We start from the raw sequence: 16852 nt of genomic DNA on the forward strand, positions 1-16852 counted from the left end.
GAGAAGAACCAGGATTTTGACATTGGCTTGCAACCCTCGAGGACAAACAATGGAGCTGGCCCATAGTTGGGGCCGGTGATGCAGGAATTGCATCATGGAAGAGAAGGGACAAAACACAGATTTAGTCTAGCAATAAATCTGAGTACCTTGTCTAGTTCTGTCAGTCTTGGAGTGTTTAAGGAACAAAGAATACATGTGCTCTTCCATGGTTAAATCATCAATTGTGAGATCCTGCTGAGGATTAAATAACAGGGATCTTGTAGTATATTCACCACACCTTAGAAACCCATGAACAGCCATAGAGAGAACTGCTTCCAGCATGATATCAGTGTAGGGTGAAAAGAGACCTTGCCTTAACCTAGAAACCAACTAATGCACCTGTGATAGTGAGAGGTAATCTTTTATCATTGCCTGAAGGACATGCCTTTTAAGGCCGTTGAGCAGTAGCTTGACATCAGGATTCCCAAGAAGGCTTTGGGAAGCTGGATCATTACAAGGCATGTGAAACTGAATCCTGCCAACATCGCTTTAATACTCTGCATTTGAAGACGGGGGGATTCAAATGAAAATACAATGAAGGCACAAACTATGGAGATGTCTACTGGAAGAGGATTGAGGAAAAGGCTGGCACAGAAAGAAATATAGAAATACCAGAAGAGTCATGGGCTTTGATGGTACTTTTGCTAGGTCAATTCTCATATAATTTGAGGCTGAGTGCAAAAGATCCTGCAGGGGCTATATGATTCTCATGACCTAGAATATAGGCTGCTAGCAGAATGAAATTATTTAAAATGCATAGCCAAGTGAGCTGATGCATAAGGCTATTTATTGGTGGTACTCCGGAGCGGCCTTATTGATTATTTCTACAGTTGCAGAATTGTCACGAAACACCACGATTTGCTCCCTTGTCCAACTGGAGCCCCAAGCTGGCAAGCAACAACAGGGTAGAGCTTGAATGGAACTGTAGATCTGGATTCATTGAGAGACTGAATCTCTAAGGGAATCTGAGGACTCAACAAATCATTATAGAAGAAGGAAACGCTGTTCCATTCGTTACACAGCATGGACCAGAACTGAAGGTCTAAACGGCAGCCCTCATCTAAGGCAACATGATCATTCCAATTCCCAACAGAATTAGCCAGAGTAAGCAAGCCAGACACAGAGACCTACCACAAGGTACGACACGCATTGCAAATCCAGGTGACCTAGCAGGGATAACGCCTCTGCTTCGTAACACTAGCAGTAGTCAGAGCAGGAGGGAGGATGATGACGTGTCAGTATGAATGAACGCAGCTCGAGCTGTCTGCCTGAACTAGCTTTCAGGCGGCGTTCCATTTATTAAAATAAACATAGTTAAACGTACCTATCGCCAGGTGCAGCCTGTGTCCAAAGCACTGAAGCCACGTCTAGCCATTCACCTCCAAAGCCTTTGTCATGTCGGATGCGTTATCGGTGGTCACGCAAACCTGTTGGTCCTCCTTCAAATCCCAGTCCGCTAATGCACCTCTCATCTCATGTGCTATATTATCCCAGTATGCTCCCATGGGAAGAAGGACGTCTGCAGACATCGGGTCTTGAGTTTGAAGTTTGTAGTTATAAAATGGACCGTTAGACTGATGTAAGGTTCGGTCGTCCGGCTCGACCACAGGTCAGTGGTTGTGGCAAAATGATCTATTTCACAGGGAGATTCAACTTTCCTTTTACATTGGTTGTAGAGTTTGGGAATGGCCACTTGATTAAAATATGTTCAGGATGGTATTTTGTAACGTTAGTCCAGCGTCCGAACCATTGGCTGTTTCTCAATACCGCCGAGTGCAGACTTCCAAACTTCCGAAGCATGGACTTGGGAGAATGACTTGGGGCGTTCAGAGTCCAGAGGACAGGAGCCCGGTCATTCTACAATTGGAACTGCAGCGTACTCATGACGTCACTTCCGAGACTTGCCTGTCTACCTCCGGTGATAATCCCTGTAATGTTTTATTATTTTTACATTTAAATAAAATATGATGTAAAACAAATCCCTGCCTCCGTTTGTTTTAACTTTAAAAATATTAATATGTAGATGTATTTATCCGAACCCTACATATAAAAGCCAGTGGCAGGAAAAAGGTTGTTATGGATATTAATAGCCAAATAAATGAAAGAAAACCGCGAAACTTGACATTTGGAAAGTGTTAAATAAACGAAACAAAAATGGATCGGGTCATGATGGCCGTTGCTGTGGGTATGCTCTATAAAGAAGCTGAAGAGGAGGCTGTCCAGCTGAGAAGGCAAATCCACTTAAGAAGAAGCAGGATGCGGAGGAGATTGATGAGAAGACGGGCTTTATTAGCATTTCTCTCTACCCTTGTACGTTTGTCTAACCCAGGGTTGTCAAACATGTGGCCCGTGGGCCAAAACCGGCCCGCCAGAGGTTTAAATCCAGCCCGCGGAACAACTTTGCAAAGTGAAAAAATTACAGAGAAGACATTAACTGCAATTTTTCAATAAAAGTAACTACTATTTCAAATTTGTCCTCTGAGGGTCACATACAAACATAATGCTGACGGAACGCACCTGAACAGCGCTTTTTTCCCAGGACTTTTTTCCTTAAAGTGAGAAAATAGATGACTTGCTGTTTGCATAATCCGGTTGAGATTCATGCAGACTTTTTAGAGAACTATAAGACTATACTAACTACTAACACTAGCACTACACCCCTGCATACAACACTGTCCAGCAAGCAAACTGTTCCTGCTGGAACTGAGGGGTCCAAAATAGTTAACTTTACCTTCTTCATGATAATGAAGACACTTCCTATCTCAAACCGACGCAGAAAAACTAGTCCATGCATTTGTTACCTCCAGGTTAGATTACTGTAACTCCCTCTTATCAGGCTGCCCCAATAAGTCTCTAAAGATTCTTCAGCTAGTTCAAAACGCTGCAGCTCGAGTATTGACTAGAACTAGGAAGAGAGAGCACATCTCTCCAGTGTTAGCTTCTCTACACTGACTCCCAATACAATGTAGAATAGAATTTAAAATCCTTCTTTTAACCTACAAAGCCCTTAAAAATCAGACACCCTCGTATCTTAAAGAGCTCATAGTGCCCTATTACCCCTCTAGAACTCTACGCTCCCAACATGCAGGCTTGCTAGTTGTACCTAAAATCTCTAAAAGTAGTATGGGAGGTAGAACCTTCAGTTATCAGGCCCCTCTCCTTTGGAATCATCTATCAGTCAGGGTCCGGGAGGCAGACACCCTCTCCACTTTTAAGAGTAGGCTTCAAACTTTCCTTTTTGATAAAGCTTATAGTTAGAGCTGGATCAGGCTTGGACCAGCTTTTGTCATGCTGCTATAGGCCTAGACTGCCTGGGGAACTGCCGCACTGACACACTGGGATCCTAGCTCACCCCCTTCCCCCCATGATGAGGGGGTCATCACTTACTTTAACTCTGCCTGTCCCATTAAAGTTACTAACCATAGACCTTTCTGGAGTCCCTGAGCTCCCTTGTCTCGTAGGTTCCTCTGAGCTGCCGTAGACGTCCTCCTGCTGAGGACGATCTGGACTCCAGCTGATACGGACGTGCTGGACTCCAGCGGCAACAGCTACTACTACTGCTTTCATCACTATCACTTCTCTCTCTTACTCCCCTCTATCTGTCTTTCCAGACCCAACTCAGTCGAGGCATGATGTGTGTCTAACATGAGTCTGGTTCTGCTCGAGGTTTCTGCCTGTTAAAGGAAGTTTTTCCTCTCCACTGTAACTAGCTAAATACTGTGAGGTGCAATGCTCATGGTGGATTAAGGTGGGGTCAGACTGAGTCTTATCCTGTCTTGGTGTTGGGTCTCTGTTCATAATTTGACATAGAGTGGTCTAGACCTGCTCTGTTTGTAAAAGAGTCTTGAGATAACGTTTGTTGTGATTTGGCGCTATACAAATAAAGATTGATTGATTGATTGATTGATTGATAATAATCTCTGTTCTTTTGCTGTAAACATTACACTCTGTGTGTCAGCTGAATGGGTAACCTGTGTGTTTGGTGTGTTCACAGCAGGTTTCAGGGCTTAAAGAGAAAACTGTTTCCTTCAATTCTGTTGCAAGGCATCTGCAATGCAAAGGGCGCTTTTCTGGATGTGTCCATTGGCAATCCAGGCTCAGTGCACGATGCACTTGTCCTGCGCAGATCACCAATGTACCGCCAGGCCCTGCATCCAACAGATGGGTACTTTCCCCTTGGAGATGGAGGATATCCATGCCTGTACCATCCTGTTGCTATTATGACCCCATTCTGCCAGCCTATAGCAAGTAAGCTCTCTCTCTCTCTCTCTCTCTCTCTCTCTCTCTCTCTCTCTCTCTCTCTCTCTCTCTCTCTCTCTCTCTCTCTCTCTCTCTCTCTCTCTCTCTCTCTCTCTCTCTCTCTCTCTCTCTCTCTCTCTCACACACACACACACACACACACACACACAGAAAAATGTTACTTTAAAGACTTGAAAACTCAACATAAATTTCTCTGTGAATTTTGACTTACAGGTCAAGTTGAAGCACGGTACAACAGGCATCATGTCAGAGCGAGGAGCATTACAGAGCGCACCTTTGGCATCCTGAAGACACACTGGCGCTCCATCTTCTTGAGTGCCCTGGAGATCCGACCTTTGTTTGTCCCAAAGGTTGTTGCTGCCTGCTGCATTCTCCTGTGGGGCAGCAGGTGATATCCTGGATGAAGATGTGGATGAGGAGGAGGAAGTCCCAGTCTCTGATGACAGCGAGGATGACGCAGATAATGCTGACATCGATGAGAGGGTGTTGTCAGGGAACAGTGTTCGAGGAAGGCTTGCTGCTCAAATTTCTGCTCCAGAGGCGCTGCCAGTATTTCTGGGTGACCATGACTACATCTAAACTTCTCCAGATGTGGTCATGGTCACCCTGAAATACTGGTCATGTCACAACATAAAGATGCTGTTTACTGCACAATGGGTCGTACTTGCACTACATTTAGCTAGATAGATAGACAAACATAGATAGTTAGATAGACATAAATAAACAGATAGATAGACAAACATAGATAGACAGTTAGATAGACATACATAAACACATAGATAGACAAACATAGATAGACAGTTAGATAGACATAAATAAACAGATAGATAGACAAACATGGATAGACAGTTAGATAGACATAAATAAACAGATAGATAGACAAACATAGATAGACAGATAGACATAAATAAACAGATAGATGAACAAACATGGATAGACAGTTATATAAATGGGCGTGTCGAGAACACTTCCAGGATTTTTGACCGTTCTTGCTGAAATGCGAACTTGTGTATTGGAACAGAACATGGGCTGTGACTGATGACGTTTCACAAGTCCACCAGAATGCATGTACAGAAAAGAACGCGTATTGAGAAACAGACACGCCCCCTTATCGAACACCTCTCACTGATTGGACGCTGCAGCGGCTCAGACTTAACTGAAACTTGAGTTTAATAAAAGAGTAACGACGGACCTTAAAACAGCCACTAAGGGTGCTCTGAAACAGACCTTAAAACAGTCACTAAGGGTGCCCTGAAGCAGACCTTAAAACAGTCACTAAGGGTGCCCTGAAACAGACCTTAAAACAGTCACTAAGGGTGCCCTGAAGCAGACCTTAAAACAGTCACTAAGGGTGCCCTGAAACAGACCTTAAAACAGTCAATAAGGGTGCCCTGAAACAGACCTTAAAACAGCCACTAAGGGTGCCCTGAAACAGACCTTAAAACAGCCACTAAGGGTGCCCTGAAACAGACCTTAAAACAGTCACTAAGGGTGCTCTGAAACAGACCTTAAAACAGTCACTAAGGGTGCCCTGAAACAGACCTTAAAACAGTCAATAAGGGTGCTGTGAAACAGACCTTAAAACTGTCACTAAGGGTGCCCTGAAACAGACCTTAAAACAGCCACTAAGGGTGCTGTGAAACAGACCTTAAAACAGTCACTAAGGGTGCCCTGAAACAGACCTTAAAACAGCCACTAAGGGTGCTCTGAAACAAACCTTAAAACAGTCACTAAGGGTGCCCAGAAACAGACCTTAAAACAGTCACTAAAGGTGCCCTGAAACAGACCTTAAAACAGTCACTAAGGGTGCTCTGAAACAGACCTTAAAACTGTCACTAAGGGTGCCCTGAAACAGACCTTAAAACAGCCACTAAGGGTGCTCTGAAACAGACCTTAAAACAGTCACTAAGGGTGCCCTGAAACAGGCCTTAAAACTGTCACTAAGGGTGCCCTGAAACAGACCTTAAAACAGTCACTAAGGGTGCTCTGAAACAGACCTTAAAACTGTCACTAAGGGTGCCCTGAAACAGACCTTAAAACAGTCACTAAGGGTGCCCTGAAACAGACCTTAAAACAGTCACTAAGGGTGCCCTGAAACAGACCTTAAAACAGTCACTAAGGGTGCCCTGAAACAGACCTTAAAACAGTCACTAAGGGTGTCCTGAAACAGACCTTAAAACAGTCACTAAGGGTGCCCTGAAACAGACCTTAAAACTGTCACTAAGGGTGCCCTGAAACAGACCTTAAAACAGTCACTAAGGGTGCCCTGAAACAGACCTTAAAACAGTCACTAAGGGTGCTCTGAAACAGACCTTAAAACTGTCACTAAGGGTGCCCTGAAACAGACCTTAAAACAGCCACTAAGGGTGCTCTGAAACAGACCTTAAAACAGTCACTAACGGTGCCCTGAAACAGACCTTAAAACAGTCACTAAGGGTGCCCTGAAACAGACCTTAAAACAGTCACTAAGGGTGCCCTGAAACAGACCTTAAAACAGTCACTAAGGGTGCCCTGAAACAGACCTTAAAACAGTCACTAAGGGTGCCCTGAAACAGACCTTAAAACAGTCACTAACGGTGCCCTGAAACAAACCTTAAAACAGTCACTAAGGGTGCCCTGAAACAGACCTTAAAACAGTCACTAAGGGTGCCCTGAAACAGACCTTAAAACAGTCACTAAGGGTGCCCTGAAACAGACCTTAAAACAGTCACTAAGGGTGCCCTGAAACAGACCTTAAAACAGTCACTAAGGGTGCCCTGAAACAGACCTTAAAACAGTCACTAAGGGTGCCCTGAAACAGACCTTAAAACAGTCACTAACGGTGCCCTGAAACAGACCTTAAAACAGTCACTAAGGGTGCCCTGAAACAGACCTTAAAACAGTCACTAAGGGTGCCCTGAAACAGACCTTAAAACAGTCACTAAGGGTGCCCTGAAACAGACCTTAAAACAGTCACTAAGGGTGCCCTGAAACAGACCTTAAAACAGTCACTAAGGGTGCCCTGAAACAGACCTTAAAACAGTCACTAACGGTGCCCTGAAACAGACCTTAAAACAGTCACTAAGGGTGCCCTGAAACAGACCTTAAAACAGTCACTAAGGGTGCCCTGAAACAGACCTTAAAACAGTCACTAAGGGTGCCCTGAAACAGACCTTAAAACAGACACTAAGGGTGCCCTGAAACAGACCTTAAAACAGTCACTAACGGTGCCCTGAAACAGACCTTAAAACAGTCACTAAGGGTGCCCTGAAACAGACCTTAAAACAGTCACTAAGGGTGCCCTGAAACAGACCTTAAAACAGTCACTAAGGATACCCTGAAACAGACCATAAAACTGTCACTAAGGGTGCCCTGAAACAGACCTTAAAACAGTCACTAAGGGTGCCCTGAAACAGACCTTAAAACAGTCACTAAGGGTGCCCTGAAACAGACCTTAAAACAGTCACTAAGGGTGCCCTGAAACAGATCCTAAACATACGTTGGTTTCTAAACAGTCTGTATTTGATGAGCTGAGATTAAAAAGTGTTTGATGAGAGATTTAAAAACAAAATATTGAACATAAAACTGAAAAAACAGGATCACTCCTGAGTTTATATCTAATGTTTATTTCAGACTCACTGTCTAACAAAATAGAGTCTAACATCATTGATAGAATATAAATTAATGATCAGTTATTTCTCCTGTTAGTTTCCCCGTTTGTTCTCGTTTTCTTCATGAAATATCTTCTTGTTATATTTCCTGTCAGGTTAATAAAGTTTCATATGAGGCTGATCATTAATGAGCACGGGGTTTGAAAAGAGTTTCATGGTTTCTATTTTCCCTTAAAGTAATAAATAATTTAATAATGAGGCATTTTACTGATGAATCGATCCGTGATGCTTCAGGACAGGTGTGTGTTAAACAGGTAAACACAGAGACAGAGCTCTGTTACTGTTTATATTGATCAGAGTTAACCTGCAGGTCCACAGAAAGCCGGACGGAGGGAAAAGGGTCCTGAGGATCTGCCGTGGTGTCACCGGAGGAGAAACTGTCCATCGAGAGTTCTTGTCCACTCAGCTTCCCCCTCCAGTGATCCAGGAGCTGCTCCGCTACCCTCACGGATCTCCACCCGAGTCCAACAATGAGTCCAGCAGCGAGTCCAGCAGCGTCCTGCAGCTGAGGCCCAGCCAGCTCCATGACCCGACCCAGAACGGTGACCCCTGCAGTCCAGAACCGGGACATCAGGGAAGGACCTGCCCAGCCTGGGCAATCTAGAACTGTCCCCAAGAGGACCGGCTCCTGCAGCAGCCAGTACAGGGAGTCACCCCATCCTGGTCCCTCCTTCCGCAGGTTCCAGACTCTAAAAACACTTTTATAAAACTGGGCAAAGAGGATCGACTAAAAGAAGCGCTCATTAAAAACAGATTAAAATCCAGACCCAGGCCGTTAAAACGGTTCAGGATGCAGCGGGATAGAGGTCTCCACAGAGTGTCCTCCGGTCCACACAGCAGCCTCTGAGCAAAATACAGACGGAAGGCCACTCCCCTGCTCGCCAAGTGGACCAAACCCTGCCCCCCTTCCTCTTTCGGGAGGAACAGGACGCTCTGCGGGATCCAGTGCAATCTGTCTGAAATAAAATCCACTAAAAGCTGTTGTACCTGAGCGAGGAGAGAGGCTGGCGGGTCCATGCAGGCCAGCCGGTGTCACAGGGAGGACGAGACCAGGTTGTTATCAATCAGGGTTCTGCCTCCGTAGGAAATCTTAGGGAATATCCACCTCCACCTGTTCAGCCGGCTCCTCACCCTGTCCAGAACACCGTCCCAGTTCTTTTTAACACTGGCCTCATCCCCCAGGAAGACCCCCAGGTACCTGAGACCCCCTCTCTTCCAGGTCAGCAGAGGGGGAAGCCTGAGCCGACCCCCCAGCCTCTCCCCTACCATCACAGCCTCGCTCTTTCCCCAATTCACCTTCGTTGAAGAGATAAAACCAAACATCTTCAAAATGTCAGTTAAAACATTGAAATCTTCCTGAGAGTTTAAAAGCACGACGAGATCATCGGCATACACAGACATCTTAAAAGACACAGGGCAACCGGGGAAACTCACACCTGACAGCTTCTGCCTCAGCTGGTGGAGAAGAGGCTCGATGGCTACAGCGTACAACATCCCAGAGAGAGAGCAGCCCTGCCTGGATCACTCGACCATTCACTCTTAAAGAGGTCTCTGTAGAAGCCGGCTGCATACTTCCTGATCTCAGACGGGTCTGAGACTTTGGAGCCGCTACCCGTACGTTAGCTATGAATGGTCCTCCTCTGTCCGTTTTTATGCTCAAGCCCAAAGAAGAACCGGGATGGGGCGTCCATCTGGGCCACGTTCATAAACCTGGACCTGACCAGAGCTCCCTGTGCTGAACTGCTGGCAGAGCTGCTTGATTTGGGTCTTCCCAAAGTCCCACCACTGCTGCTGCGCCGGGGAAGGCAGGCCTGCTCTCTCTGTGGGACAACCAAAAACAGTTAAAAGCACTTTTAAAAGCCTGGTTGTTTAAAAGAGCCGTATTAAAATGCCAGTAAGCGCTCTTCAAACGAATATTCTTAATAAAAACACGACAGGAGACCAAAGAGTGGTCACTAAAACCCACAGGCTGAATGTGAACCTTCTTAAAAACACTCACATGATGTTTAAAAGAATAGAGGCGGTCCAGTTGAGCTAAAGATAAAACATTGCAGTGAGTCCAGGTGTACTGTCTCTGAGTGCTGTTAAAAAACCTCCACACGTCACACAGCTGGTGGGTCTGAATGAGCTGTGTGATCCTGCTGGAGGACGCAGGGTGTGGCTCTTGATGGACTGGATGCACCGATCTGGTGCAGTAAGTAGAAACAGCCCAGCTGCAAGCGCCACCTCCCGGCTTATAGCCACGGCGCTAAGCTACACTTAACTGAGCTCCGCCTGTGTGGAGACCACTACCGTACGATATATCATGCCTCCACTTATCTCACCATCCAGATGCAACAGCTGTCTCCAACTGACCCAGAGGGTTTCTGAACTAGAAGGGAGAATATCAGTCTTGTATCAGATCAGGGATGAGGAGCGGTTTCTAGACTCCATGGTCACAATTGGTCCGGCTGTCTTCACTGCAACTGCCGTGGAACTCGACTCCACTGTCCCGTGCCGGCAGGTCGCTTGGGTTCCGGCCGCAGACCTTTGGAGCCAGCTGGGAGCTAAACTGAAGGCCATGGCGAGCTCCACTCCATGGCGCACTGCTTGCAGGGGTAAACATGGTGGGAAACTGTCTCAGCCACCGCCTCCTCAAACCCTCCAACTCTCTAACAAATTTTCCAGGACCAGGACAATACGTAGTTACAGTCAGTTTGCTCATCTCACGACCTGGTCTTCATTGATAATATTGATCTGTTCTGGGAGCACGCAGCCTATTTCAGCAGAGACGGTACTCCCCCCAGTCGACAGGGCTCCCGTGCCCCGGCTGCAAACATTTTTCATGCTATCTCCTGCAGCAAACATGCATGACAAATTGGGCTTGCAGCGCACCTGGGGCCCGATCTACTAAAGGTTTGTGTGTATAAAAACACGTGCAAACTTGATAGCGCGCGCAAAGCTGACGTACTAACCGGGAGCACCGAGGATTGTGTCTGTCAAATGAGCAAAATAGCACTCGCAAATCATTTAGTGTGTTTGCCTTCATGAATATGCAGAATACATGTAGATCATCAGAACGCGCAAAATACTGGGAGGAGGAGATGCAAATGTAATCAATTAGCACACGCAATGTGATCTATCAAACCAGATAGCCAGCGCTGTATTTGCGTCTATATTTAGCACATTTGAAAGGCAGGTGCAAACTGGCACAGCGTTACGCACACATGGCTGCGGTCACTGTAAAGCTCATCATAACATCGCTTTACAACATGCCCGCAAAAGCTGGGCTTACAAGCATTACTACATGTTTTAGTCAATCAATAATAATAATAATAATAATAATAATAAAACAACACAAATTCAAAGCAGTTCAGCACCACGGATAGCGACCGCATCATTCTGACACCCACTTTAACTTTTTCATATAATGAGAGCACAGTAGGTCACTGTATCAACAGATATAAAGTTTAGTATAATTGGCACAGCGGCCCACATGTTCACATACAGAGAAAAAATCAATATGAAGTACTCGGCCTACTCACCACTGTTTGGACGAGCCTTAAGCTCCGCGGACTTGTCCACGATGCACTGTGTCCATTTTCTTTGATCTGTCATTCTCAATAGATAACATGACATGTCCTCAAACATGTTCCCAGTTCCATTTAAGCTGGTGAATCTTTGGGACAGTTGCTGGATGATGATATCAGGCATTAAAAATGTTCACCAGAAAGTTGCTCCCTGCGTCAGTGAGGCAGCTGTCTTCATCCAAGTGACGCCTAACTTTTCTAGAGCAAGAGTGGCAGACTAAGCCTCATCAAATCGCTCTCTAAACTCCATCAAAACACTGATTGTGTTTTGGAGTAGAGTAGATGTGTTTATCTCATCGGCAGATCTTCTGTTTTTTCTCACATCATTCACCTTTTCACAGATGGCCTCCCAAATCACATTTCTAACACTGAGATGTCTCTGCTGGAGTTCACCGATGTGTTTATTTCCCTCCTCCACAAAGATCTCCAACTCCATGGCTTCAAACTTCATTTATCGCTTAAGGCCACTCCGTTCTGTCAAACTCTCCATGGTGACAGCCGATAGCACACGCAAAATCCTCATTAAAGGGCGGTCCGTCCCACTTTTGCACTTATAATTTGCGCACGCAGTCTTAGTAGATCACCCGCAACACGCCCAGAAATAACACGCGCAAAATTATAATTTGCACACGCAAATTAGCGCTCGTTATTTGGGATCTTAGTAGATCAGGCCCTGAGAGTTGTTGTTTAGAGGAGCATTTAGATTGTAAGACAAGTGTAGAGTGTGGACAGCAGTACATTTCAGATCCAGTAAATACTGTCTCCTAGAGATTAGCTCTGTATATTAGAGGATGAACAGTCACATGTTCTCTTTCTGTTTCTAATCATAAAATAAGTGATGCTGGAGTCAGCACACAGGATAGTGTACTACATGATGACATGTTGAAAACAACAAATGAACTATCAGAGGACATTTTACAAAGACGTACGGTGTCAACACTGATGAGAGTCCTCATGTATCTTCATTCACAACCTTTACTGTCCATGCTGACAGAGAAGCTGGTTCAGTCGGCCTCTTCATTCTCTCTAAACGTAGTAACTGTCAGAAATCAGATGTGTATTAACGTCATTTTAAGAAGACAGGGCAGCTGTAGGTTACCTGATCAATCAGCTGATCATGAAAGATGATCATTAACTTACATTTAGTGAGTGAGTGCATCCCTGAGAGAGAGAGAGAGAGAGAGAGAGAGAGAGAGAGAGAGAGAGAGAGAGAGAGATCTAAAACACGAATGTCTTTACAGCCCAGATCTGGATCTTTCTATTGGATAGATTTGTTCTACTTGATAGTCTTCTGGTGGTCTGTGTGTTCTCTGACTCAGGTCCAATCACTCCTCTGAAAAGACTTCAACTCAACAAGATCTTTGTTAGTGAATGAGATGTTTTCTTTTACACATTCAGTGTTTGAGTTCTTGTTGTCTGTTATACCTCAGTGTATCCAGTCTGCAGAGGGGATCCTCCAGTCCAGCAGACAGCAGATCCACTCCTGAGTCTCCTGGATGGTTGTAGCTCAGGTCCAGCTCTCTCAGGTGGGAGGAGTTGGAGGTCAGAGCTGAGGCCAGAGAAGCACAGCCTTCCTCTGTGATCAGACATCCTGACAGCCTGGAGTTAGAAATAAAAACATACAGTCAGCAAAGTGTTGAAGTTTGGACCATTTAAATACAAACAACCATAAACATTATGAGAAGGAAACCGGACCTGAGAGTTTCCAGTTTACAATGTGGACTCTTCAGTCCAGCAGACAGCAGCTCTACTCCTGAATCCTGCAGGTGGTTGTTACTCAGGTCCAGCTCTCTCAGACTGGAGGACTGTGAGCTGAGGACTGAGGACAGAGCTTCACAGCTTCTCTCTGACAGGTTACATCCACTCAGCCTGAAGAAGATGATGAGAACAAACAAATGGTTTCAGTTGTCATGAACAGAATGAATTCTATTTCAAATGTCTCCCTCATGAACTCACACAGCTTTGTTGGAGGCTTTGATCACTGGCAGCAGCCTCAGAAGAGCCTCCTCTGAAGCAGAGTACTTCTTCAGGTCAAACAGGTCCAGATCTTTCTCTGAGGACAGTAAGATGAAGACCAGAGCTGACCACTGAGCAGGAGACAGTTTCTCTGTGGAGAGAAGTCCTGATCTCAGGGACTGTTGGATCTGCTCCACTAGAGACCGGTCCTTCAGTTCATTCAGACAGTGGAACAGGTTAATGCTTCTCTCTGCAGACAGATCCTCACTGATCTTCCGCTTGATGTACTGGACTGTTTCCTGATTGGTCTGTGAGCTACTTCCTGTATGTGTCAGCAGACCTCTCAGGAGAGTCTGATTGGTCTGCAGTGAAAGACCCAGGAGGAAGCGCAGGAACAAATCCAGGTGTCCGTTTGGACTCTGTAAGACCCGGTCCACTGCACTCTGATGGAGATGGTTCAGTTTAGGTTTGTCTCTAAAGATTTTAGAGATCAGGGATGTTGGTTGTTCTTCCATCAGGTTGAGTCCAGACCTGGTGAAGGTCAGATGGACATGAAGAGCAGCCAGAAACTCCTGAACGCTCAGGTGGATGAAGCAGAACACCTGGTCCTGGTACAGTCCTCTCTCCTCTCTGAAGATCTGTGTGAACACTCCTGAGTACACTGAGGCTTCCTTGATCTTGATGCCACACTCTGTCAGGTCGGACTCATAGAAGATCAGGTTTCCTTTCTGCAGCTGATCAAAAGCCAGTTTTCCCAGAGACTGGATCATCTCCCTGCTCTCTGGACTCCAGAGTGGATCAGTCTCAGCTCCTCCATCGTATTTGATGCTCTTCAGTTTGGACTGGACCACCATGAAGTGGATGTACATCTCAGTCAAGGTCCTGGGCAGCTCTCCTCCCTCTCTGGTCTTCAGCACATCCTCCAGAACTGTAGCAGTGATCCAGCAGAAGACCGGGATGTGGCACATGATGTGGAGGCTTCGTGATTTCTTGATGTGGGAGATGACTCTGCGGGCCTGCTCCTGGTCTCTGGATCTCTTCTTGAAATACTCCTCCTTCTGAGGGTCAGTGAACCCTCTGACCTCTGTCACCATGTCAACACACTCAGGAGGGATCTGACTGGCTGCTGCAGGTCTTGTGGTGATCCAGAGGCGAGCAGAGGGGAGCAGGTTCCCCCTGATGAGGTTTGTCAGCAGCACATCCACTGAGGTGGACTCTGTAGCATCAGTCAGGATCGGATTGTTGTGGAAGTCCAGAGGAAGTCGACACTCATCCAGACCGTCAAAGATGAACACAACCTGGAACTCTTCAAACCTGCAGAGTCCTGCTTCTCTGGTCTGAGTAAAGAAGTGATGAACAAGTTCCACCAAGCTGAACTTTCTCTCTCTCAGCACATTCAGCTCTCTGAACGTGAAGGGGAATGTGAACTGGATGTCCTGGTGGTCTTTGTCTTCAGCCCAGTCCAGAGTGAACTTGTGTGTTAAGACTGTTTTCCCGATGCCAGCCACTCCCTTTGTCAGCACTGCTCTGATTGGTTGATCTCTTCCAGGTGAGCCTTTAAAGATGTCTTCTTGTCTGATGGTGGTCTCTGGTCTGTGTGGTGTCCTGGATGCTGCTTCAATCTGTCTGACCTCATGTTCATCATTGACCTCTCCAGTCCCTCCCTCTGTGATGTAGAGCTCTGTGTAGATCTGGTTCAGAAGGGTTGGGTTTCCTGCTTTAGCGATCCCCTCAAACACACACTGGAACTTCTCCTTCAGGTGAGACTTCAGTTTACGTCTGCACTCTGGAACAACAGTTCCTAAAAGAACAGAAGAGAAATGTGATGAATGATCTGAAGCTACGATCAGTCTGATGAATCTACACTTTCAGACATCAGGATGGATTTGATTTTCCTCCTCTCTGAAATCTCTTCATCAGCTGTGAACAGTTTCTCACAGCTCATAGATGTGATACAAATGTGTGCATCATATTAACAGCAGAGTTTGAAATGTAAACCTCTCCCATGTTGTCTCCATTTCCTCTCTCCATCATGTTCAATGTGTTCAAATCCTCTTACTGCTCTGCAGACAGTCAGCCAGCTCCTCCTGCTTCATTCTCCTCAGGAAGTGCAGAGTGATCTCCAGAAAGGCCTCTCTGCTCCTCCTCTGCTCTTCATCGTCATCCTCCCTCTGACTCGCTAAGCATTCTGGGTAATCTGGACTCAGAGCTCTCTGGATCTCCTTCAGCTCGGTCTTTACAAAACTGATGATGTTCTCCTGGAGCAGCTGGAGCAGAACAAAATAGAGCATCAGATCATCTGTGACAGACAGAGAGCCTGCTGGTATGCAGAGTCCAGCATGGAGACTGGATCACAATGCTGCTTCAGGACTTAGTCGGTGGATGGTCCTGTCTTCTACAAATCAAGTTTCTCTGAAATGAACTTCCTGATGGAGAAATCTCCTGGTGTGCTTTCATCCAGAAAAAATCTGCAGTGACTTTAGACCTGATGTGTTTATTAGAATGAAGCTGAAAGCAGCAGCTGTCATTAACATGAAGCAAAGTGTTTCTGTTGTTTAGACCTCAAACTGGACTCACTTTGTGAACTCTGCTTCCAAAGTCTGAGCCTGTGAGAGCAGCATGACCTCTGACCTCTGACTGTGTGCAGCTCAGAAATGTAAGTCTTCATTCAGTCAGTCAAACACTGAGTGTGAAGAGAATTCAGGCAGAGATGATGTTTGCAGTGTAATCAGGAAACAGAAACATCCAAACAGAATGAGTGTGTGCTCTGATTCTCAGGAGGAGCTGTGTTTGTACATTTACTCACCATGAATATGGAGTCCAGCTCTGTTTGATGCTGCTGGGCAGACTGACCAATGGGAGCCTCTGATCTCTGACCTCTGTGGAACAAATATAACATCATGTAGTGTATATAATATAATGACACACAGTGTCGATGTGATAGATTCTATGTAGTGGATCCTGGTAGAAACACTGCTGGATCCTCCTACAAACACAGGACACACATGAAGATACTACATGCTGAGTACAGTTCTTTCTGCCTCCACTCCTGTTTACTGTGTTGATCCTGATAGAAACACAACCAGTGACTAATGTTCACCTTCACAGAGAAAACACCAACCACAGTTACAAAGGTTTCACACACAACAACAGGAACTTTGAGAGGCTTACCGCTCATCAGCACTCATCTCTCCATCATTGAAATCTTCTTGTCTGTCCATAGACCAGTCACTCTTTAAGGACACACAGCTGGGTCCAGATCCAGGTCCTGATCCTGGTACAGAATCCTCTCCGTCCTCAAACTGATTCATAGCAGAGCCTCCACCTTCACACAAAAATAACAACATGTTCATCATTACAACTTTACACCACAGAGAC

General features: G+C 45.8%; 2 protein-coding genes across 2 annotated transcripts in view; both read right to left on the minus strand.

Annotated features, from left to right (window-relative positions):
• LOC117811873 (NLR family CARD domain-containing protein 3-like) overlaps window positions 1-16852 on the minus strand; it is a 197907-nt gene that overhangs the window by 180937 nt on the left and 118 nt on the right. The window contains 2 exon segments of the mRNA XM_034682361.1: window positions 16281-16353; window positions 16646-16799. Coding sequence (XP_034538252.1) covers window positions 16281-16353; window positions 16646-16799 — 227 coding nt within the window.
• On the minus strand, window positions 12711-15574 carry LOC117811261 (NLR family CARD domain-containing protein 3-like). Its single transcript, XM_034681437.1, has 4 exons — window positions 15534-15574; window positions 13475-15275; window positions 13214-13387; window positions 12711-13117 (listed from the first exon to the last, which is right to left on the minus strand). The coding sequence occupies exons 1-4, from the start codon at window positions 15568-15570 to the stop codon at window positions 12913-12915; spliced, it is 2217 nt and encodes a 738-aa protein (XP_034537328.1). The 5' UTR covers window positions 15571-15574; the 3' UTR covers window positions 12711-12912.

This window comes from Notolabrus celidotus, chromosome 4 (genome assembly GCF_009762535.1).
Source record: "Notolabrus celidotus isolate fNotCel1 chromosome 4, fNotCel1.pri, whole genome shotgun sequence".
Taxonomy (NCBI): Eukaryota; Metazoa; Chordata; class Actinopteri; order Labriformes; family Labridae; genus Notolabrus; species Notolabrus celidotus.